Genomic DNA, 25606 nt, shown 5'->3' on the forward strand with positions numbered 1-25606 from the left:
TAAAATTCAAAATACTACTACTAGTCCAAAAAGGTAGGCAACTCCTAGCTGAGATCAAGAGAAACATTTTTTCAATGTATCTGCCTTCTGTTAATTTTAATTGGCAAGAGCATTTTGTTTCAATGTACAGAGAGGATGCAAGAGAAAATACTAATTAAGCATTTTGTAATACACATTTTCATAAAAATGCTATTGGATTACAAGTAGGAATTTTTGCATATCTAGGAATGCAGTGATACCAGATGCATAATCAATGTTTTTCTTGTAATTAGATAATGTGCAAAATGGCCTCTATGGTAGGAAAGGACATTACAGAGAGGCTCATTCTTCCCAGGTTTTGTGAGATGTGCTGTGACTGCAGAATGTTTCATGTTCGTAAGGTATGACCTTTTTCCTTTGTAAATCTCTTATTTCCCTTCTTTACCTTGCCAGAATTTTAGCCATGTTTTTTTGGAAATGGAAAGCATTTATTCTACGTAGGAATCAAAACCTCCTTGTGAATGCACTGATCTCTTGGCAGCTTTGTATATGCAGGTTTTTCCTGTTTATTGGAATGAATGAGGAAACTATAGGTAACGATTATGTCCATAAACAACCATTGTCTTAAGTTGTCAGTGTGGCATCTAAAAAATATGACTTGGGACTCTGGAGACATGACTTTTAAGTCCCTCCTCTGCCAGATAGCTCAGTGGGTAATTTTGAGTGAATCATTATCTCAGTAGCTAACCATCACTGATGGTAGCTAAGAGGCTAAAAATGTTATAACTCCTTGTATGCCATCTTTCATTTCTTGGAGGAAGGGCGGGATTCACTGGCTCTATTCACAGCAAGGCAGGGCAGAAATGAAGGATTTTCAGGACATCACTGCAAATGAAGAAGCAAGTAAACGTCAGCTGTTGCTGATACTCTCTAGGGTTTGGCATTTGACTCACCAGAGCACATACTTTGAATATTGTCCAGTCAAACAGTTGTAAAAATTAAAGCATTAGAATGATAACATTTGACTCCTATCCTATCCTCACTTTATTCTGCAAAAATTATGGAATCCCGAAATTAAAATGCTAGTATCATAAAGCTGGGAAGGATCAGGAAGAACATAAAGATCAGCCCAGCTACTTTAAGGCAAGATCTTACATACATCAATATTTCCTTTTCAAATCATAAAATTGTAGAGTTGGAAGGGAGCCCAAGGGTCATCTAGTCCAAACTCCTTGCTATGCAGGAATCTCAACTAAAGCATCCATGACAGATGACCAATACAACACAGTTTGTTGGCCAAAGCAGAACAAAGTCCATAGTACTGAGGTACATCAGTGCAAGACAAGAGCAGTTAACAAACAAATGAGCCATTGCTGCACTATGGGAAGGGCAGATTTCTCCAAATGTGTTATTGGCATCATACCCACACCAAACATTTAAAGCACTCTTCCACCACTTTAAGAGTCATGGCTTTTCCCAGAGAGTAATGGAAACCATATTTTGTGAAAGGTGCAGAGACCCTTAACAAACTACATTTCCCAGGATACTTTAGGAGAAGCCATTACTCCTAAGGTGGAAGAAGGGTCCTTTAAATGTACGGTGTGGATGCAAGTAAAGTCTGAACTTTAGGGGGAAATTCTTTCTTGACTCAAAATCTGGTGATTGGTTAACAGCTAAATGTGAAATGAGATCCACCCTCATTCTCCCCAAAGGAAAACATAATTGCATTGAATGTTCACCTCATTCAGCATCAGCTCTGTAGTAAGGGGATGAACCAGAGGGAGTTGGGTAAACTCAACAACTTAGGAAAGAAGACTCTTCTGATCGCCCACACTGGCTCATAAGTTTCCAGAACCTTTTTAAAAAATGTATATTTTATCCTACTTAATACTTAAACCAATTCTGCTCTTTACCAGTTTGTTCCTGCAACTTTTAGGGAAACAAGACTTCTTGTACATATCAAGTTGTATCTCCTATTTTAAAATTAGCTAACTTTCAAGATTAGACCTGCAGTGAGTAGTAAACCTGTGGCCCAGTGCAATAGATTTACAGTTGATTGCAAAGCATTACATGGAGTAGTTTGAGAACCGCAGTCTTGCTTTTTTGAATAGTTTTTGTCTGCTCAGTGCCATATTATAATAAACGTATTGTTTTTTCAGGTTTGTGCAGCCAACTTTGGTGACATCTGTAGTGTAGTTGGACAGCAAGCCACTGAAGAAATGCTGGTAAATTCTGGAATAGGTTTCGATAAGCTGCAGTTAGTTATAATTCTTCCTATTGAAATCACTGGAACCAAAGTACACTGATTTATGCTAGATTTCATTAATGCCTTTCACCAACTTTAGTGCATCAGCTACGGCCATTCCTGGACCTAGATATCCTGGCCACAGTTACACATGAATTCTGTGTAGGGCTGTTCCAAAAGCTGCAAGTTGTGTAGAATGCTGCTGAGTGGAGTAGCTTACTGGAGTAGCTTAAGCTCTTTGTGAGACGATGGGATGGTTTTTTAATGCCAAAAGGAAGCAATATAGTAAAGCAATTCCAAACATAGGAAGCAAAAAAATGAATGCACCCTTGTCTTAATCTTGTCCTTAGCACACTTACTAATTTTCCACTATAACATTTTACAAGTTTATGAGAAATTATTTCAAGATAAAAAGTCAAAACTGCATTTAAATTATTCATACAAAATTTGTGTTATGCTTTGTATTTTTTCAGCTTCCTAGATTTTTTCAGCTTTGTTCTGATAATGTTTGGGGTGTGCGGAAGGCTTGTGCTGAATGTTTTATGGCTGTTTCATGTGCCACATCACAGGAGGTCCGGCGAACAAAATTATCAACACTTTTTATTAACCTTATCAGTGACCCTTCACGATGGGTAAGTTTTCAGTTGTTAAGTTCCCCTTCTCCTCTTGCAAGATACTTGACAATTATTTTGAGAGAGTTTAATTAATGTTTAAAGTATTGATAATACCGTTGACGTGGAAGAGGGGTAATGTATTATGCAAGATATAGAAGCTCCATCCTCTGTAGTGTTTTGTAGACGTTGATTATGTTTTCAATAACTATTAGGGCTAGCATTTCAAGGCAACTCTATGTCCAGATACTTTTGTCGTATTACTTATTTGTTAAATGCCACAACATATTTTACTATTTTGAAAAAGCATAAGGAACAGTGCTGTTATTTGCCAGAACCAAAAGTAATAGTATATGCCCCAAAATGAAACCTTTTATTATGAAAGTAAATATAACCATGTACAGTGAAAGTGTACAGAGGTTCTGAGGCAAGGAAGGAAGGGCTACCCCTATACTATTCATATAACCAGTTATCAATAATCAATATATTCAATATATATATGCTTACACGAATCAAGGATTACAGTATTTTATAAATCCACTTGAATCAAAAGGGAAGCTGTGCCTTAGCTAAAAATGCAAACTGCTTGGAACAGCAAGTAGGAACCGACCTTTCCCCTAGAAACATCTGTGAACCCCGGACAAGACATGAATCAGAGATTCTGGTACAAATTCCCCATCAGGAACGGGCTAAATTAATCCTCAGAACAGGAAGAGCAAAACCGCAGAATGTCCAAGCTCCCTGTCCTGTCATAATTAGGGGAAAGGTTAGACTGAGCGTCACTGGGAGCATTGGAAAGCGGAACTTGAACCCTGTGCTGGACCAGTGCTATTCCAGTAGCTAGGAGCGTGACAACTGCTTGCTGATTGGCTGATATTTTGCTGACCAAGTTATGAGTCCTTCATGATTGTCTTATGATCTATGATTTGCTGTGATTTGCTCAGGTATAAAGACCCCTGTATTTCTGTCAATCGGGGTCCCAGTTCTTTGGAAGAGATTCCAACTGGGTCCTTATTGCCTGGCAATAAACTTCACCTTCTTATTCTCCATTGCTGCGTCTGGCTGATCCTTATCAGTTGCTTCATTTGGTGCCGTGACTCGGATCACACAGGCCAGTGGGGTTTTTTTTACCCAAAAAGAGCCGGCCTCCGGTTCTCGAGGGGAGGGCGCCCCGAGGGTTTTGGCTTCGTTCCAGGCGCCAATCGGACATCATTTCCGAAGGAGGAAGGCAATCGCCTTCGGCGCGGACTCCCGGCGAGACGGAGGCAAGGACCGAACCAGGAGAATCTGAAGGGGGGCCAAAAGGAAAGGCGCGCCACGACAGGAACTCACGGTGAGTTGAGATAAAGGGAGTGCTGATCAACACTCAGGGTGACCCACCAGTAACCTCCCGTTAAAGGGAAAGGATCACCAAAAGGGTGAGGGAGGAGAAGCTGAGTCAACCAAGGATATAGGATAGGAAGAGGTTCTGCAGGAAAAGTTGGGGAAAAACAGCTGTGGGGGGGGAGAGAGAAAAAAGGGTAAAAACGCTGTATGAAAGAGTGTGCTTTTCTGCCAAGTTGTTTGCCGCAGGCAAGGGGGGAGAAAGGGCTGTGTTGTCTGTGTGAAAGTCCCGGGACGCGAGTGAATGTGTAAGAACTGAGTTGAAAAAAGGAAGTGTGCTGTGGTTTTCCCTTGCTCTATTTTTGAAACTGCCTAGCTGAAAGTGTTTGTCTGGCGAAGAAGGAAGGTTTTTTTTGCAGAACTATGGGGGGGAAATGCTCAAAACCAATTCAAGCCTGTACACCCCTAGACTGCATGTTAGAAAATTTTAAAATGGTTTTTCCAGAAGAACCAGGGGGGGTCAGACCAAGTAAGGAAGTTTTAAAGAAATATTGTCAACGGTTGTGGCCCCAGCAGGTCAAATCCTGGCCACAAATTGGCTCCTTCAGCATTGAGAAATGTCAGGCAGTTATGGACTCAATAATGAAAAATCCGGATTTATATAAGGAGCAGTACTATTACATTTCAAGGTGGACTGCCATTTGTTTAAAAAATCCAGAGTGGGTGAGAAGAGGAAGTAACAGCTGCGAGATTTTCGCTGTAAGGCAGGAAGCCAGAAAACCCTTAACAGTTTCTGCAGCTGACAGGAAAATTTATGTTGGTCCTTCAGAGGAGGATGGAATCCCTCCCCCGCCATACAACTATAGCAGCAGTAATCAAGCAATACAGCCGCCTTCAAGGCAAGCATTGCCAGATCAAAATGCAGTGGCAGGACAATCCCAAACCCAACGGACCCCTATGCCCAGCCAATCTCAGTCAGAATTGAATAAAGCCCCGCAAGCCACAAATGGTGCTTCGCAGGCAGCCCCACCTTCTCAAGCATCACTGGATGTGCCTAGCCTTCCAGAATTGCCTTCCCAGCCAAAACAAACAGCAGCTCTAGATCAAAGCACGTTACCCTCCCCTCCCGAGGAAAAATACAACCAGGACATGTCTACCCATGGGTGGACATGTCAGCCTTGCAAACACAGACGGAGGGAGCAGGAGGGGAAACCAGCGCATTTCAAATGTCTGGAGCATGGGGGGAACAAATTAATTCACTGAGAACCCCAGAAAGCCATGACAGTTCAAAATTATGGAAATTGATGGATGCAATTACAGATTCTGGACAAAAAATTGGTCCTTAAAATGAGAGAAAGTGATTTACCCAGTACATCTCAAAGCCCAGCCTCGCCTAAGCTTGCAAAAGGAGGCTATTACTTACGTAATAACAAAGGGGCACCAGCGCCAATGCTTCCCCTAAGGGCTGTTTTGGGGCCCCAAGAGCCACGGCCAGTGGATGCAAATGGGAGACCATCGGGTCCTTGGCCTTCCAGGGCAGTTACACTTCAATATGTCCCCTTCACAACCACAGATTTATTGAATTGGAAAACACATACAATACCCTTTTCAGAAAAACCTCAGGCCATGCTGGATTTGGTTGCTTCCATTATGGTAACTCATCTGCCTACATGGCAAGATTGCAGGCATCTTTTGATGACTCTTTTCACCTCTGAGGAAAGGAGAAGGATAGATACAACTGCAGACAACAATCTTAAAGCTCAGGTGCCAAACTCAGAAAACAATCCAGATGCTTGGGTCCGTGCCAGATATCCACTCACAGATCCAGGGTGGGACCCAGAAAGGGATAAGGACGCCTTGGACAATTATCGGCAGGAAGTTATAAAGGCTATAAAAGGTGCTGCTAGAAAGCCCACAAACATTTCTAGGGTAGCTGAGGTACTTCAACTCCCAGATGAATCTCCTTCTAATTATTTGGAACGCTTAATGGAGGCTTATAGAATTTACACCCCCTTTGATCCAGAAGCCCCAGAAAGCAAGCAAATGGTGAATGCGGCATTTGTGGCTCAAAGTGCTACGGACATTAAGCGGAAATTGCAAAAGTTAGACGCTTTTGAAACATTGCAGATGGATCAGCTCCTAGCAATCGCTCAAAAGGTTTATTTGAACAGAGAGAATGAGGTTAAGAAGGACAGAGTTCGGGAAATGAAACAAAAGGCAGTGTTTTGGCTGCAGCCATCAGCCAGGGCTCAGCATTTGATACGGGTGCCCAAGGGAGAGGTTCCAGTAGGGCACGAGGAAGAGGAAGAGGAAGGGGATTGCCATTGGGAAGAAATCAGTGTGCAATTGGCAGAAAGGAAGGTCATTGGAAACAGGAGTGCCCTGAAGCAAGGGACACAGAGGGAGAAGGTGAATACAGGGAACAGAGGGAGCGTGGACGTGGTTGGGGATCGCACAGAGGAAGGATGCAAGCTGGAAGATATGTGAGGAACAGAGGAAGTAGCAGAGACCTTGTTGGATTAGCGCAACTGGAGGAATATGAGAATGAGAATGCATAGGACAGACCGGGCTCAACTCTTTCTTTAGGCTCCCAAGAGCCCATGGTCTCGGTTAAACTGGGGAGCCGCTTAGTAAATTTCATGATAGACACTGGAGCGCAATTTTCGGTGCTCACGAAGCCGTTAAAAGCAAAAAGCAATCAAGCAGTGACAATTGTGGGGGCCACAGGCAACAGGGTCCTCACACCGTTTTTGCAACCCCTCCCTTATCAGTTGCTTCAGTTCTTAAGATGGTTTGACAAAGGGATAAACAATTGGGCAGGAAACAGGATGTGAAAATGCATATATATCTATTAAACACTTTACAATCTGGTTTGTATTTGTTACTTGGTTCCTTCTCCAGCTTTTAAAATATGTATTTGAAAATACTTCTGTAAGTTCTGTAAGTACTTCAGTAAGTTCTGAATATGGATGGAAATGTAATGTAGGAATTTATAGTAAAATTGTGGTGAAATATATGTGACTAATGCAAGATTTCTCTGGATTAGAATAAGGGGTAGCTAACCTGTGGTCCTCCAGACAGGAGCTGTAGTCCAAGAACATCATCCCTGACCATTGGTCATATTGACTGAGGTTTTTTGGAAGCTGGAGTCTTGACAACATCTGCAGGGTTTGCAGGTTCCCCACCCTTGCTCTAGAGTTTTTAAATATTCTTCTGCAGACAGATACGTACTTTAATATGCATATTCAGACACTGGTGTGACACTCAAGTATGTACCCGGTTGTAATGTAATATTCTTGAGGCAGCTAGCATAATGCATTCCCATGTCCCACTTGTTGGCCTTGTTTCAAGATGCAAGATTTCCTTGCAGCATACCTTGGGGAACTTATGATGTTTCCACTACTGACAGCTGGAGCACTCATTACAAGCAGCTATATTTAAAGGAACTCTCTGGAATCCATTACTCTAGGTCCGCCAAGCTGCCTTTCAATCCCTGGGGCCTTTTATATCAACGTTCGCTAATCCATCCAGCAGTGGTCAATTTTTTAAAGAAGAAGAATGTAAAAACACTGAGGATCGGAACCTTGCAGAGGAACATAGGTATGGACTGGTTATTAATTTCATTTAAATTCATTGGCTCTTAGCACTTTTTTTTACTGATACTTTGATTGTATGTTCTACCATTATGAAGGAAATTTCATGTCTCATGTTCTGAGGTAGGATGGGTTTAAAAAAATCTTTCTTTTAAACAACCCAACCATTCTGATTATTAGACATACACATTTTCTGGGTCTAGCAATGAAAAAATTGTGGATACAGAATATATGTGCCAAATGTTCAATTTTTTTTGAAGTACCTTAATTTTGATGCTGCCTGTTTGTGAGCAATTAAGAAAGGCACAAGTGTCCTTATGTAGGCCAGCGGTGACTAACTATGCCAGAAGTTGAGGCCAGTTTATTTTGCACTACAATGCACATACAGCTCCTTCTCTGCTTTGGTGTAACACGTGTCTTTAATTTCGTGTTTGCTTGTTTGTCCCAGCATCCTACCACCCTCCATTTTTCCCTTTGTGACCTCCATATTGCAGATTGACCACCCATGTTGTAGCCAATTATGTCTTTATAACCACTATGGTAGATAACACACACATTTATTTTCTTTGTCCAGCAATGAAAGAATTGTAGATACAGAAGATATCCCAACACATGATGTACAAAGCCAGACAGAGTTGCCTTTAGATGCTGATGAGAGTGATTTTGCAGAGACCCTTGAAAATGACAAGGAAGAGAGTAACTCCATGTTGGTTCATTCCCTGCCTGAGACAATGTTTCATTGCACTTCGTCTTCAGAATCATGTCAAGAAGCAGCAAATAAGAACGAACAAAGTTTTGATTGCTGTAGTATAGCAGTATTGCCAGCACCTGCACCGAGTTCCCAGGAAAACCCCCTTTCTGATCAGGAGCTATATAACTCATTCAATTTCTGGAGGACTCCACTTCCCAAGATAGATATTGATTTAGAACTTCAAGAAACTGCAGAAACACTTGATTCAGAAACTCAGGAAGGAGAGCAGGAAGTTGTTGCATCAGCTTCTTCAAACCTTACCATGGCTACAAGGAAGGAGTTGGAAGAAATGATAGAAAATTTGGAGCCTCATATAGATGATCCAGATGTTAAAGGTATTAATACATGTTAATACATTCCTAGTTCCAGGTGAGGTGTGAATTAGATGCCTAGAAAAGAAAGATTAAGGCCAATTGATTGAAACTGAAATGAATCTTAGAATCCTGTAGGTAAATAGCCTTGATTTATGCAAATACGCTATGCTTACTTATCAAGAAAATCAGGTCTCTGTTTTGCACAACTACTCCCCCCCCCCTTCTGTCCTTCCATTTCCTTTTCTTGATTTCAAACAAAGATCTAAATTACAGAGTGGATAAATTGTTACAAGTTAGTTGGGCTAGTTTTCCCTGGCCATTTTACTCCCTGGTTTAAATGTTAAGCTGCCCGTTAAAAAGTGATTTGGGTTATCAAATCCCAACTATATCAACATATTGCAGTACATTAGAAGTGAAGCTGCAAGCCCAAAGTCTCTACCATTCCTATGTAGATTAATTTCCAGGAACCTTCAGGGGCTGCAAACATTTTGCATTTCATTTAATATTTTGCTATCAGAAATGTCATGGAACATGCCTCTTGATCCCTGTTCCACTTCACTTTTAAATATGGTGTGGCATGTGAAGCTCTTTATGTGGTTGTAATTCATAATAATTTGCATAAATCTGTGTCTCCACCTGAATACAATTGCCCTTAGGACTGGTTTACAAACCCTCTTCTTGGCAATTTTTTCTGTAAAGTTACTGAATGTTCCTAGGTGCTGCTGAATCTACTATGTATTTTGGAAGATGGTCTCTTTAGCTCATCTCTCTGAATTTGGACACCTCTTAAGAAAGCTTGCATGATGGTTCCTGAGATCAAGGAGCAGGTTTTTGTCTATTGATATAATTGGACACCATTTTGAATCAAGATGGCGTACTGAACCTTTCAAAACTGTGCAAATTTTAATCACCAATTTCAAAATGGTACTCACTTTTTTGTTTCTTAGAATTCCCAAGCAGTGCTGGGTCTGAGACAGCTAGTGTAATGTAATTCAGCATCAGTTCTGGAAACCTCTATACTAGTTGCTGAGAATCATGAGTGGAAGGGTGCTCGTGTGTCCAGTTTGTTGACTTTTCATAGGCATCTGGTTGGCCACTGTGAGAACAGAATGCAGGATTAGCTAGGCCTTTTCCAGCAGGGCTCTTCTTATGTTCATATGAAAGATAAAAGTTCTGGTAGCAGGATCCATCACCATATTAGGGGTGTTGGTTGCAGCACACCTCTTTATGAACTATGGAAGAAACAGGTCAGCTGCCTCTTACATCCAAAACAAAAACCAGTTTGTCCATTTCATTATTACTACTTAGCCCTTCCAAGTGTGTCTCTTGAATCTTGAATTACTCCCATTGGTCATTGTGCTAATTTACGAATTTAATCCATAAATGGTTAATTGCAGAAAATGGGCTAGAAAATGAACTACTTGATCCATTAATGATGTCAGATACCAAATAGTGACTCTGGACAGCTTATTGTAGTCTCAACTCAGTTGGCTTGGGTTTGAATACAGAATCTCAAAATACACTTTATTAGGAAGCTTCCCACCCTTGTATTTTACAGCAGATTTGCTTAAATGAATTTTCACTTGCAGGCAGCTTGCCAACATGAGTACTACTGAGTAGCTTCTTAAGTATTGTATCTATTAGAGGACTTTCTGAAAGATGGGATTCAGTACTAGAAATGTTCCCTATGTGAATGCACCACAGGAAGCATTTTAAAATTATGCTCCTCCGTGAAGTAATCACATAGCAACTTACTGTGTTGTGAAGTAGAAAGGAAGTAAGAAAGAGCACTTCAGGAAACAGAAGCTGCAGATGATAAAAAAACAGGAGGATGTTGTATTGCTGTGCAAGCATTGTATTTTAGCAACTACACACAACTAAAATAATAAATAGAATTTACTAAATGAAGGAAATGAGAGGTAGTATAAATTAAATCAGGCCTTCCCAAACTTGAGTCTCCAACTGCTTTGGTCTACAACTCCCATCATCCCTAGCTGGTAGGATAGGACCAGTTGTCAGGGATGATGGGAATTGTCGTCCAGAAATAGCTGGAGACCCACGTTTAGGAAACCCTGAATTCGTCTAAACAGATCATTGCCCTGAAATTTCCCCAGATAACCTAATGTGATCTGACCAAGGCAAAATAGAGCGGTACTATGGCTTCCCTTGATTAGGACACTAGACTTCTGTTGATGCATAAGCTTTTTTTGCTGTTTACTCATGTTAAGTTAGGGTCTACTAAGACCCCTAAATCCTTTTCACAAGGTACTACTGGTAAGCCAGGTTTCCCCCATTTATGCTGCTGGCTCTTCCTGCCTAAGTATAAAACCTTACATTTGTCCCTATTAAAATTCATTTTGTTCATTTGGACCCAGTTCTCCAATCTATTAAGGTCAGTTTGAACTAGATCTGAGCTCTAACTACCAACCTCAGTTTATGCTTGTTTTAATAAGTAGATGAAAGTGCTTTCCATCGCATTCTCAGTTACTTGTACACATTTATATTGCTTTTAAAGCCATAAATGTCTCTGCTGCTTTTCTTCCTTTGCCCTTACAGTCATCTGTCGTGTTCCCCGTGCTTCTAATCTTTAATCTTATTCCCTGTAGTGGCTAACATGTTGGTTTTTTAATGCCACAGTACTACATTGGATGTGATTACATAATAAATGTTCATAAAAATCACATGGGTTGTCACAGCCAATGTCATATAATGCACATGTTGCATTAGAGAGAACAGCATGACATGTCTTGTGTAATGGTTTGGTAGGCACCAGGTTTTAGGTAGTGTGAGAGAGATACATTTTGATTTGAACCGGGGGAGTTGGGGAAGTTTCAACTGAATGGGAAAGGAGCCAAAAGCAATGTGTTTTGGTATTGATGCTAACTGAGGTATGATTCATATGAAGTTGCAGAGTCAGACAAGGATAAAAGCCAGTACCAATTAGTGGTGGTGCCCCCAAATTATTCTATACCTGAATGACATTTATTTCCTTAAAGTTTCACAATAAATTCTTTCACTTTCAGGACCTAAAAAAATGGTCCTGAAATCGCAGTATCTAGTTTCTTTGAATAATTGAACCCTACCTCACAACTCTCTCATCTACGCATCACACAGTATTACCAGTCATCTTTTAAAATCCTTTGCAAAAGCATTAGTCCCTTAATCAGAATCATACCTGAGAGGCTGCTTTCCAAACTGTCTTAAAATCAAATATCACCTCAACTGTGAGTTCACTACACCAGGGTAGACAGACTTAAGGCTTGCAAAATATACAGTGGTACCCCGCAAGACGAATGCCTCGCAAGACGGAAAACCCGCAAGACGAAAGGGTTTTCTGTTTTGGAGGCGCTTCGCAAGACGAATTTCCCTATGGGCTTGCATCGCAAGACGAAAGCCCATAGGGAAATGCTGGCGGTCAGGAGCAAAGACTTTCGCCCACAGCCGGCCTTCAGAAGAGGACCTCTTCTGAAGGCCGGCGGGGGGCAAAAGTCTTTGCTCCCCCCCCCCGCCTGCCCCAGGCGATCTTAAAATGCTGGCGGGCGGGAGCGAAGCGTTCGCTGCCGACCCCCAGCATTTTAAAATCTCCCCGTGTCCTGGGAAGATTTTAAAATGCTGGGGGTCGGGAGCGAAGCGCTGCAGACCCCCAGCATTTTAAAATCTCCCCGTGTCCTGGGAAGATTTTAAAATGCTGGGGGTCGGGAGCGAAGCGCTGCAGACCCCCAGCATTTTAAAATCTCCCCGTGTCCTGGGAAGATTTTAAAATGCTGGGGGTCGGGAGCGAAGCGCTGCCGACCCCCAGCATTTTAAAACCTCCCCGGGACACGGGGAGATTTTAAAATGCTGGGGGTCGGCAGCGCTTCGCTCCCGACCCCCAGCATTTTAAAACGCTGTTCCGAAGTGGGGAGTGGGGGCGGGGACACCTGCCCCCGCCGCCCCACTTCGGAAAGCTCTTCTGAAGTGGGGCGGGGGGGCGGGGACACCTGGCCCCGCCGCCCCACTTCGGAAAGCTGTTCCGAAGTGGGGCGGGGGGCGGGGACACCTGGCCCCGCCGCCCCACTTCGGAAAGCTCTTCCGAAGTGGGGAGGGGGGGCAGGGACACCTGGCCCCGCCGCCCCACTTCGGAAAGCTCTTCCGAAGTGGGGAGGGGGGGCGGGAACACCTGGCCCCGCCGCCCCACTTCGGAAAGCTCTTCCGAAGTGGGGAGGGGGGGCGGGGACACCTGGCCCCGCCGCCCCACTTCGGAAAGCTGTTCCGAAGTGGGGCGGGGGGGCGGGGACACCTGGCCCCGCCGCCCCACTTCGGAAAGCTGTTCCGAAGTGGGGCGGGGGGCGGGGACACCTGGCCCCGCCGCCCCACTTCGGAAAGCTCTTCCGAAGTGGGGAGGGGGGGCGGGGACACCTGGCCCCGCCGCCCCACTTCGGAAAGCTCTTCCGAAGTGGGGAGGGGGGCGGGAACACCTGGCCCCGCCGCCCCACTTCGGAAAGCTCTTCCGAAGTGGGGAGGGGGGGCGGGAACACCTGGCCCCGCCGCCCCACTTCGGAAAGCTCTTCCGAAGTGGGGAGGGGGGGCGGGAACACCTGGCCCCGCTGCCCCACTTCGGAAAACTGTTCCGAAGTGGGGCGGGGGGGGCGGGGACACCTGCCCCATCCGCCCCACTTCGGAAAGCTGTTCCGAAGTGGGGCGGGGGGCGGGAACACCTTCTGAAGGCGGGCAGGGGGCGAAAGTCTTTGTCCCCCCTGCCTGCCTTCCCAGGGGCTTTTAAATCGCCCCGGACAGCGGAGAAGTCCTCCGCTGTCCGGAGCGATTTTAAAATGCCACCCGCCAGCATTTTAAGATAGCCCCGCACAGCGGAGAAGTCCTCCGCTGTCCCAGGGTTTTTTAAAATGCTGGGGGTGGGAAGAAAAGCCCTTGTCCCCCCCCCCCAGCCTTCAGAAGAGGTCCGGGGACAGACTGTCCCCGGACCTGGTCTGAAGTCGGTTTCCCTAGGAACGCATTAATTGATTTTCAATGCATTCCTATGGGAAACCGTGCATCGCAAGACGAAAAAACCGCAAGACGAAGAGAATTGCGGAACGAATTAATTTCGTCTTGCGAGGCACCACTGTACTGTATTTTTTACTAAACCCCAAGATCTACTCAAAGCTGCCTAGTGCAAGAGGCAGGCAAATAAAATAATTTGGGGCCTAGGAATCCTGAATGGAGCTCACAATCTTTCACACAAAACTCTAATTTGGGTTACCCCAAGCTTTCTACATTTCAGCAGTATAATTTAGGGTGGCAGGGAGAGGTATCAATTTGTTGCTATTATTCACACGCAATTGGGAATCAGAAGCCCATGCCAATCTACTGCTAGGCATGTACAAGTAGATCTAACTTCTGCCCACTGTGACACTAGACAGCCTTTGGCAAGTTTCTCTATCTCTCATTTCCTTCCCCATTCCCCTCAAATTGGAGATAATAAAATTGGCATCACTTTAAGGATGTCACAAGAATGAATAAAGTAGTGAATAGAGAAATAGTTAAGCATTCAGTGTATGTTATCATTACTATTATTATATGGATGTTTTATTATTCATTATATGGCTACATGCATTTCATGTCACCAAGCCTTGCTTAGTTGTGCCTAGCAAATCCTAATTCAATCACCAGTTAGTTCCCAGTGTCTCGGTTCTTATAGTTGCATATTTAACACTGAAGCTTTGTTTGGTTTCTTCAAAAGAAGATTCTCCCCCCCCCCTCGGAGTCTTTTGAAAAGCCTAAAAACCTAGGCAGAACATAACTAACACAGTGACCCCTGTCTCAAATGGCAAATGGCCAGAAACAATGGCTTCCCCAGGATGAATTGCTTCTTTCAGCTCTTTGCTGAATATAACAACCACTAATACAGCTGACTGTGTAGCAGGAGGAGAACCATACAGTCAACATTGTCTGTTGGCCACTGCTGAGGCCTATAGTCTATGGTGGTCAACTTGTGCAGTTACAAGAACAGAAGAAAATATGTAATGAGATAAATCTCCATAACTACTTTAAATACTCTGGATGTATAAATTTGCAGAATTTGCATATCATGAACATTCAGGTCTTTGAATTAGCTGTGAGTAGATAATACTATATATAACCCTACATTGTTACTATCAAAATATGCAAGACTTTAGAAAGCAAATGAAAAATGCTGATGCAAGGGGTCAGAGTGAGCCTATTTAAAGGACCTAACTAAGTCAGGTTCATTAATTTCATTGGCTCTGCAGAAAGAAGTAAAGGGCTTCCTTGGTAGCCTCCAAATGTGTACTGCCTGTTCACCTATTTACTATTATATTTGAGTATGCATGCTTGGAAATCCTAGTGGAACTGCATCTTGCACTGTCGTACAGCTTTCATTTAGAACAAGGGTCAGCAACCTAAGGCCCATGGGCCAGAAGCGGCCCGTGAAGGTCGTTTGACCGGCCCACGAGCTGCCCCCAAACCGAGCTGCCCACTCGAATTTTGTGCTAAACCGGCGCAACTCGGGGACTCGCTTCTGCAGCTCCGGAAATTGCGCATGCGCAGACGCCAGAAATTATGGGCCCTCTGGCCCACGGAGGGCTCTCCATGGGACCAATCCGGCGCAGGCAAGATAAACCTTGCTGACCCCTGATTTAGAGCATTGATAGGATGTTTTTTCATAAGCTCGGAGCAGCTTACAAAGCAGATTACATGCCGTCATCAGGGTAAAATACTAAAAGCAATAAAAATGCAGCATAAAACCAGAGTCTGCATATTCCCAAAGTTTACCTAACAGATTTATTCCATGCTTAACCAGAAGTGTGTTGTAATTCGTTCTGAAACCATTTAAAGACTTTACACCTTAGCAGCAAGATCATTCCATAGCCACAGGGCATTTCTGTAAAGGCTCTGCTTCCATCAGTGGAGGTTCTCAACTGCTGTGTTAATGGAATATGAAGCAGGGTGTGGGGGAAGTACTACTACACCACTGAAATGTTTGTGTAATGGTTGTAGAACAAGTTTTTGACCTGCTTGCCCCCTTCCTTACATGCACAGCACAAGTGGAGGTGCTCTCTGCTGCCCTTCGAGCCTCAAGCCTGGACCCTCAGGCGGAAACGACAGCAGGCATTGGCAAGTCAGTGGATTCTCAGAATGAGCTGAGCATCAAAGATCACCTGAGCTTTACATCCATTCAGGATGACCCAGTGCCTTTAATCAATGATACTGCTGAGGTAAATATTTGGCTGCTATGAATTTTATCACTTGAGCTTAATGTCAGAAAACAAGTAACTTCATTTTCATATGCTTTGGATTTACTTTTGAGTAAATATGCATTGGATAGTGCTGCAGAGTATGCCTGCATTGTAAGTTGTTGTTTTTAACTTTCCACCACAGGACATTGTAGAATCTGCTCTGCGTTATATTCATAATGATTCCGACTTTAGCACTAATAGTAGTTTCAGCCCTGAAGAAGAAAAAAAATCTAAAATTCAGGTATTTTTAAAGAGTTTCATCCTTGTACATGAGAGAAACTGCAACTTAAAAGTAATTTTACATGTAATATATGATCCGACACCCGTAAGTATAATTTTTACTTTGCTTAAATTGTGCACTGTAACTTTCTCCGTCTTTTTTAAAGAATTCTGAACTTCGATATTTAAAATTGAAACCTGAGCCTACTGTTGTCCCCTTGAGAGCATCATCAGTTGCAAATCTGACCTGTACATGCAGTCGGCAAGAATTTCTATTACAGTAACTGCACACTGGTCTAGTGAGTGTGTGAGAGAGATGGCTTGTACTATGCACAAGCTTTTCTGTTTCCCTTTTGCCTCAATGGCTTTAGGCAAAACAGAAACATCATAGCCCATATAGTCAGCAAGGTGGTAGCTAATCCTGTTGCCCTGAGTTACTGCTTCCCTTGTACTCTGTACTCTCAGGACCTAGGGCGCATGTGGCAACCTTCCACCCATGGGGGCTGCACATGACTCCCATCCTCATTTTGTGGCTTCTCCCTCAACTGTCATCAGCAGCTGTCCTATTGGACTGCAGGAGAGGGAGGGAGATGGGACTGCAAGGCCCCTCCATCAGCTCTGTTGAAAGGTGAGCAACTTCGCTCCTGCTCTCCTTAAAAAGTTCCCATTTATACTTGTAACAAGTTGGTTATTAGAAGAATAATGTAACCTAAGAAATAGTACTTGAATTTTATTTTTCATTCTCTTTCCCTGCAGTCTTAACATTTTTAATTAATTATTTTTTATGGTGATGTAGTTTTCTCAGAACATATGCTTAAATTCATATGCTTTGCGTTTTAGGACATTGTACCTCAGGCCTTGCTGGACCAGTATTTATCCATGACTGATCCCTCTCGAGCTCAGACTGTTGATACAGAGATTGCAAAGCACTGTGCCTACAGCCTTCCAGGTGTGGCACTTACCTTAGGGAGACAGAACTGGCACTGTCTGAAAGATACTTATGAGACGTTAGCCTCTGACATGCAGGTAATGTTATAGATCTTTATAAGACCTGAAAGTACTTAGATACTATGTGCAATTTGAAATTGTATGCTTTGGCTTCTCTAGTCTTCCAGAAATGAGTCTAAGGTTCTTGATGTAATGGGAAAGCAGAAATGTTGGGCCGTTTCTCATTACTGTAGCATTCTTGATGTTTTTCCTGAGAATAGGGATATCTGAGGGGAAGGGGTGGTAACTACTTGTGTTCTGGAAGGAGAATTTGCACATGTCTTTATCATATTTTTCTTTCTAGGGGAGGAATCCTATGCATAGTAGGCTAGTGTAAAGGAAACCAGTGTAAATTAAGATGGCATAAAATTACTCCAGATCCAAACTCCATTCAGCAGCAAGGCTGTTGCTGGCTGAGCCAGATTAAGGCTGACAAAGGGAAAGTAAACCTTTAAAATAGTATTTGAATTACACCATCCTGTTTACTGGCTTAATTTACTGCCAGATTACATGACCAAGATGAACAGGCTTAGGATCCTGTCCCTGTCACACCCCTTTTCCAGGGCTTATGCTGGTTTAAGATCTCCTAGGCTTGGCTCAGCCAATTGGGCTCCATCTGGGCTAGAATGGGGAATATAATCTGGTAGATCTCTGGCTGAGGTGAAGATGAAGGAGTTAAGCAGTGTAGCCTGGCTGTACTGGGAACCTCCCAGTTCAGCCAGAGATCTACTGAATCCTAACCTACTCATTCCGACAGATCTTGCTGTAAGATTGCTCTGTAAACCATAAATAACCTGTTGGATTTCTTTTTTCCATTTACACTGATCAACTAATAGATTTGCTGTAGGAACAGCTTGCTCTAATATAATTTCTGAACCCCCCCCCCAGCATTCTTCCTTTTTGAATTCAGTGCAATGAATCTGCTAAACTCATAAAATAATTCAAAGGAAGGATTAGAAAAGAATTTTGCTCTGTGCCAACATTTATCCCAAGAGTTTGCGATAGCATTCATACAAGGCCAGAGTTTACCAGCTGTATGGGATTAATCTTATTATGTCTAAAATTCCGGACAAATCAGTAAAATAGAATTATGAGCACAATCGTGTGTTGTTTCATAGTGGTGAAGAGAGCCTAGGATTGTACTTCAGACACCTATGCAAGGGATGCCTGATCCTTTGGCTGTGGTGTTAGAATTTTGAAAAGGTTCCTCCTCTGCTGGGTTTGCAGGAACACAAAAGGTCCTCTGGGGAACAGGTGGAGGAAGTTAGGACATCTTTTGTTTTCTCCTGTTGCCCCCAAAAAGTTATAAGAAGGGATTGAATGGAATGAGAAAATGCTTAACATCTTTTTTGTTTAGGAAAGCTGATCCAAACAATTTCTATTTTGTATAAGCTGCTTGGAGCTGTGGTTTTTTGATTAGGTGGTATATAAATCTCTATATATTATCACTCAAATAAAAAGTTCCCCTCCAGCCCCTTTCTCAGCAGTAAATAGTAACTGCGTTAATATGTTAACTGATTGTAAGTTAACTGATTAATTGCAACATGGTAGAGGAACCAGATTTGAGAGATGCTTGGCTTTTTGCTGAAAACAGCCCCACATCTCCTTTGTTTCCAGTAATATCCAATAAATAAAAATGCATAATGTAATTTAATTGCATTGAAAATTTTGTTAGGCCGGGGTAGACTTTCCACTGCACCATGATGTCCAGCATGGGTTTTATGTTACTAGACTTCACCGGAGGAAAGAAGAGATGCATGGAAGCAACCACATTTCCTTTTTGTCTAGTTCCAGCCTTCAAACCAAGCTGTGAATGTGTAGATTGTTTTAATTACTTCTGTTCAGTTTCAAGGCAGGGTGGAGTGAGTGAAAAATAATATTTTTATTTTATCAGCTTTTTCTGGTTGCTGTTGTAAAATAATCTGCTGAACTGACTTGCTTTCGGTTGCTGTACTCTTGGCTGTGCAACAAATCTAACCCTAACATTGAATAAGTTGTATGATTTGCTAACAAGTTGGCCTTGTGCATTGTTTTAGTGGAAAGTTCGAAGAACGTTGGCATTCTCCATACATGAACTTGCCGTCATTCTTGGAGACCAGCTTACTGCTGGTGATCTGGTTCCAGTCTTCAATGGCTTCTTAAAGGACCTTGATGAAGTCAGAATTGGAGTGCTTAAGCATCTGCATGATTTTCTGAAGGTACATCCTCCTTTTATGCATACAAAATAATCCTCCTTTTCCCTCCTCCCTGTATGCATACTTCTGTGGTGACAGATAATTAAATTTATAAACTTTTAGTATTTAGTAAAACTTGGATATCATGTGATGAAACCGAAGATGTGTTTAATTTCTGTCGTCATTCACATTGTATATTGCATTACTGTCTTGTTCCAGGATATTTCATAGAAATTCTGGAATAGCCTCGTTTTTTGATAGACTATATTCAACTATAATTTGATAAACTACAATCAACTATAATTTGTATGGTTCTGAAAACATTCATCTTTATTTTCCAGCTTCTTCACCCTGATAAAAGGCGGGAATATCTTTACCAGCTTCAGGAATTCTTAGTCACCGATAACAGCAGGAACTGGCGTTTCCGAGCAGAACTTGCTGAGTAAGTTTTAGTAGTAAACTATGCTGCCTAAATGCTAGACCTGATTATTATTAATATAGAATTACAATACCACTGCTGTTTGGGCACAGTTAGGTTCTGAGAAGGTGGAAAGACCCACTAGCTGCTTGTTTTTTATTCCACTTGCCAGATGAGAGGCTGAAACTTAGGGTCTATGTATGCTTAAGTAAAAAGTAAGGTTTTTTGTGTTCAGTGGGACTTAGTCCCAATAAAATTTAACTCATTGGAATTTATTGCTGAGTAAGCATGTTTGGAATTGTAGTGTGTGGATCTTTTAGATCTAAGAAAGAGCAGAACCAAACCTCTCCACACCATCAGCAGCACACGGGCATGCTCCATTTCATCCCCATGAGGTGCCTTATAATGAATGAACACTCCAGCAGCCATTGGTGGCCATTAGAGCAGGTGGTAAGATACAGGGAGTTCCTCCTGCACTGTAGCTTTTTTTCAGAGAGACTACTCAATCCGGCTGGAACCCACGTCTCTGCTCTTCTATGCCAGCGTGGTGTGTAGAGCCAGTGTGGTGTAGTGGTTAAGAGCAGGGGACTAGTAATCCGGTGAACTGCGTTCGATTCCCCGCTCCTCCACATGCAGCTGCTGGGTGACCTTGGGCTAGTCACACTTCTCTCTGAAGTGTCTCAGCCTCACTCAGCTCACAGAGTGTGTGTTGTAGGGGAGGAGGGGAAGGGAGATTGTTAGCCGCTTTAAGACCCTTCTTCTTCTTCTTCTTCTTCTTCTTCTTCTTCTTCTTCTTCTTCTTCTTCTTCTTCTTCTTCCTGGAATATTCACCTTTGCTTGCAGCACATAGCTTCATTTTCATGATTGGTTAGCAGTTTTAAGTCCTTTGTTTATTTTATTTTTGTAGGCAGCTGATCTTGCTTCTAGATCTGTATAGTGCCAGAGACATATACGATTACCTACGACCTATTGCTCTCAGTCTTTGTGCAGACAAGGTTTCCTCTGTTCGTTGGATTTCCTTCAAACTGGTATGAACTATAATGTAAACGTTAAAAATGGAATTTGACTTAGTAACCATTTTAGCAGGTAATCCATGTACTGAGTTCTTTGTATATTTTCTAGGTTAGTGAAATGGTAAAGAAGCTGTATAGTGCTCCACCACCAACATTTGTGGTCGATCTCATGAATGAACTGGTTGAAACGTTCTGCAGGTGCCAAAAGTGGTCTGGCAGGCAAACGTTCGCCTTTATTTGCCAGGTAAGAGATTCATGAATTATTCTTATTTTCTTGACATGTAAGCCACTGCTACAAAGTTACAAGTTTTTCCATTTTCAACACTGAATTATTTCTGGATTCCAGAGTTTGATCATGGGTACAATAGGAAGTTAGTAAGAGTAGCTAACTGGATAGTATTTGTGAACTCCGCTCCTTACAAAAAGATAAATAGCTTTTGGAGGTTGAGCCTAATGATGGTTATCATTCTCTTGTCCTAATTTAATGTGTGTTATCCAAAAATATGTCTCCTTGAAGCTTTCCATGTGGATGGCTAGCTGTGTGTATCAGTGGAGAAGGGGGATGGGTGGGGAGCAATCCCAAATCCAAGAAAGCAAAAAGATGAGATCTTCAAAATGACCCTATAGAATATATTTTATTGCTATTTTAGAGGCTTTGCTCCTGCTTTTCGGGGAAGTCTAAAACAGTTACTTTATCTTCTTTTCAGACTATCATAGAAGATGACTGCCTGCCAATGGATCAGTTTGCTGAGCGTCTATTACCCCATTTACTGCTCTTGGCCTCAGATAGAGTTCCAAACGTTCGAGTCCTACTTGCAAAAACATTAAGGCAAACGCTTCTAGAGAAAGGTTTGTGGACTCAAGTACTCTTGCTGCATTTCCTGCTCTGTAGAAATCACACATTTCCTGTGTGCATCCTTATAGTGTAGTATTAGCTAGTAAATGTACTCTCATGCCATTGTTTTTTCCTCAAGCACATCTTTTGTTCTGGACTGGTTCCTGATGTTTGAAATACTTGCAACAAGGGATGAAAAAAAGTTAACATCTGGGAGGCTGTGGGAATTTCCTAGGTACCAGACTGGAAGCAGAAATGAAAATTCAAACACAGGAAGCCTCCAAGAAAGGTTCCTCCTCACATGGAAAAACTCTTTTAAGATTCTGTGCATCTTCTAGAGCAGGAGTAGCTAACTTTTTTGGCCTAAGAGTTGCATTCAGCCTTGGCCAGTACTTCAGGGTCTACAACAGCTGAGAACGGGGTTATGCATGATTTGCATGATTTGCATTCCTATCAGGGTGCTGGGCTTTGTTCACTTCAGCATAGTCTCTATTCCCCCCTTCCTTTTTGCCACTGACACCAAAACTGATGCAATCCTAGAGGACCAGAAAAGTTGCTGGGGCAGGCCAGGCCAGCTACCCATAAAGGAATCAGGAATCCAATTGGCAGGAGTTTTCACTTGAGACATGGCTGAAAAACGTAAAGAGGTGGTGGTGGTATTATTTATTCTGCTTGTATTCTACACCTTTGCAGCCATTTATGCACCATAGTTAAAACGTATAAAAACTGCAAAACCAAAACAACAGCACGAGACAACAAACGCATTAGTAACACTGCTAGGTCCAGGGTATTTAAGCTTGGGTGAAGAAGTATGTCGTTAGCAGCACAGGGGACAACTGCCATTCCCCAGGGAAAGAATTCCACCACTGGGGCATTGCCCTGTGTTGTGCCACATTATCACGGACCATGCCCATTGGTGGGATCAAGAGCAGGGTCTCCCCTCCTGATCTCAAAACATAGGTCAGTAGGTAAAGGAGAGGCATTCCTTTAAGTACTTAGGTCCTAAGCTGTACCCAGTAGGTCACAGGCATCCAGTACAGTGCTTTAAGGATCAGTGACTTTTCCCTGCTCAACCTTACGCAGCACAGATGACTTCTCAGTGAATGTTGATTATAACTAGCACCTTAAAATTGAGCCAGAAGAATGTGGGAGCCTGTGCTGTATACTTTCTGCAACCCAGTCATGATAAGCATGGTCCTTTGTTTGTTTATGCTAAATTATAATATATATAAATGATTTAAAATGTTAGTCTTTGTATGCATTTTGTATAAATGTTCTGTACTGGCAGCAAAAAAATAAGCATTGACTTTGCATCCTAATTTGGGGTTTTATAAGAAGCATATCTTTTGTGATGCTACCTTTTCCTTTATAAAAAAAGATTCTCTTGCTTTTTCTCCATACAGAATATTTTTTAACATGTGTCAGTGCTCACCAAGAAGCAGTGGAGCAGACAATTGTGGCCCTCCAAATGGATAATGATAATGATGTAAAATACTTTGCAAGCATCCACCCTGCCAGTACCAAAATTGCAGATGATGCCATGAGCACAGCTTCTTCAACTTACTAAAAGTAGTCCCTGAATGTTGCTATAATTTTAATTAAAAAACAAACAAACCAAAAACATTACAAAATCGCAGGGCAATCCTCAAGTGCTCCTAAAATGGATGACTGAAACCTCTTTTTTTCCCATGGAGGAAGGAATTTCTTGCCAGACTTTTAACTTCAGTTGGATGTTATCTAAACCTGAGACCAAGGATTTTAAGAGTCAAGGAAAAATAAAAATAAACATTACCTGTTGAATCTTGACTTTAGAACAACTTTGCTCAGAGGATTGTATTTGCCACCAGAGCCTTAAATCTTCTGTCTTCCTGAATATGTGAAACTTGAATTGGCTGAGCATTTTCAGTGTAGAAGGGATGTGATTTCCATAGACCGGCATTTGTTTTCTCCTGAGGAGTTAATGTAACAAGCTTTCCCCCTCTTAGGAACTGATAGCTGAAATTCTCATACCCTATAAAGGCAGATTTGTACCAAGAAGCAAGAGACACCTCCAGTATTAGCTATTAAAAGTTTTTATCCTTGAAAAGACTTAATTTGTATGCAGCTGGGCACTTCCTTAAGTGTGAATAGTTTTGATGTGTGTAAAAGAGGGAAAAGTAGAGATTTGGTGTTTGTTTTCTCCCCTGAAGGGCTCAGTGCTAACACTAACAAAAATTTGATTGTAAACCTTTAAACACAGCATATTGCTGTACTCATTAGCAGAAAACTCCACCTGTGTCCTAATGTGTTTTTCATGCTGGTCATGACCTGAAGGAAACCTGTTAGCACATGTACTTCACATCAGGTATTTTTAACTAGATCATGATCGGCTCTTCATATACTGTACATATCTGTGACCACTCTTGGGAGGGCTGCAGTCTTTAATCATGCTATTTCAAACTGTTGTGATAAAATGTTCTCTCCTTGTCCAAATAAAAAGAAAATTTATTAATAAGAGCGAATGAAATCTCCTTCTCTTAATACTGTATAAAAGCTTGCAAATAGGGAATGCTTTTATCAAGTCTCTCCTTTTCCTGTTCTGATGGTGGCATGTGGGTCTAAAATTGTGTTTAACTTCTCATGGCGAGTGTGTGTGTATGTGTGTGTGTGTGGTTACCCAAGGACAGGTGGATGTCCTACTCTGAAGAAATGTGTGTAACTGGTATTGTGTATGTATGTCCCCAGGCTGAAAGCTTGGTTCAAGAGTCATAATGGGGGGGACGGGGGACTGACAAATGCTGCACATGTTCATGGTGGCTAGTTATCGATGTGCAAAGTGGCTGTTAAAATCATGAGGTTAGAAATGCATAACGAATGCTGGTTCTGCCTTATTTCTTTTCATATAGTAGTTGTAGCAGCTCCCTACTATGATTTACTATGTTTAGTGATATCGGTTATTTCACATATATATGTGTCTGTCTATGTATACATGAATTTATATGCATATGCTCCTACCTCAACTTGTGATGTTCAGATAAAACTATGGTGTTAGTTATTTGGAAGCTCTGAGAAGCCAAGTATTCATGGCCAGATCCTGGCCTGATAATCAGTATTAGAAAACTAGGCTGCCTGAAAGTAGTATGGCACACTAATGCTCTGATGGAGTAGGAAGGCTGGGTTGTAACCATGTGTCATGGGGTGTTCCAGTTCAGACAGCGTCCTAAATCTCATGCAGTCTCCTTGAGAATGTCCACAGTGAGCCATGATGCTGGTTTGTTATTTGGATCCCACAAGTCTGTTGCAAAACAATACACAACAGAGTGCCATTGCCCCTACCACCTTCCGTTGACTTGTTTTTGTATTGTTTTTTCAGTGTGTCTAATGGCTGGTATGTTTCTGTATTGAAGTGCTCTTTTTATCCTTTTTAGAACTATAGGCTCCTTTATTCCTTGAGCTACATATTGGGCTTTTTTTTAAAAATGGTTGTATTCATGCCTTGCTTTTTACTTGAAGTTTCAGTGGTTTCTCATCCAAGGGTCTATAGCTGCTTAACTTAACAATGTTGCAGCATCTGACCACTTGGTGCACCCCATATTGTCTATTAGAAAGCACCACAATCTGAAAAAAAACATACCCAATTCTAAGTTCATGCAGCCTTTTAAAAAAATGTTTAAACCTGCATTTGCTTTCATAAGTGTTAGAATAAATGTACAGTGATTAATTCAACCAGTTCTTCATATTCATGTGGTTGACTAATCTTTTTCTTTCAGCTTGTTCTTTCCCATCACCTGCCGTCTAGTGGAAAAACATACTCGTTTTGATCATAACATGTCAAACTTGCCAGATTTTTTTTGTACTGTGTTACCACACAGGCAGCTGCTTAATATTTACTTTTGCTATCATGAAGCAGCAACAATGCAGACTGCAAAT

The 25606-nt window shown here is 42.2% G+C and overlaps 1 protein-coding gene across 10 annotated transcripts in view; it reads left to right on the plus strand.

Annotated features, from left to right (window-relative positions):
- Positions 1–24193, plus strand: part of PPP4R1 (protein phosphatase 4 regulatory subunit 1) — a 41667-nt gene extending 17474 nt beyond the window's left edge. For all 10 annotated transcript variants that reach the window (XM_081205576.1, XM_081205580.1, XM_081205583.1 and 7 more), the window contains 14 exons: positions 273–380; positions 2139–2204; positions 2698–2856; positions 7628–7758; positions 8326–8837; positions 15855–16030; positions 16194–16292; positions 17111–17296; positions 19294–19455; positions 19773–19873; positions 20757–20877; positions 20972–21106; positions 21570–21711; positions 23101–24193. In XM_081205576.1, the coding sequence (XP_081061702.1) occupies positions 273–380; positions 2139–2204; positions 2698–2856; positions 7628–7758; positions 8326–8837; positions 15855–16030; positions 16194–16292; positions 17111–17296; positions 19294–19455; positions 19773–19873; positions 20757–20877; positions 20972–21106; positions 21570–21711; positions 23101–23264 (2262 nt within the window). In that variant the 3' untranslated portion in view covers positions 23265–24193. The remainder of the gene's footprint in view (positions 1–272; positions 381–2138; positions 2205–2697; positions 2857–7627; positions 7759–8325; positions 8838–15854; positions 16031–16193; positions 16293–17110; positions 17297–19293; positions 19456–19772; positions 19874–20756; positions 20878–20971; positions 21107–21569; positions 21712–23100) is intronic.
- Positions 24194–25606: the final 1413 nt, after the last annotated feature.

This window comes from Podarcis bocagei, assembly GCF_964188305.1.
Source record: "Podarcis bocagei genome assembly, chromosome: 8".
NCBI lineage: Eukaryota > Metazoa > Chordata > Lepidosauria > Squamata > Lacertidae > Podarcis > Podarcis bocagei.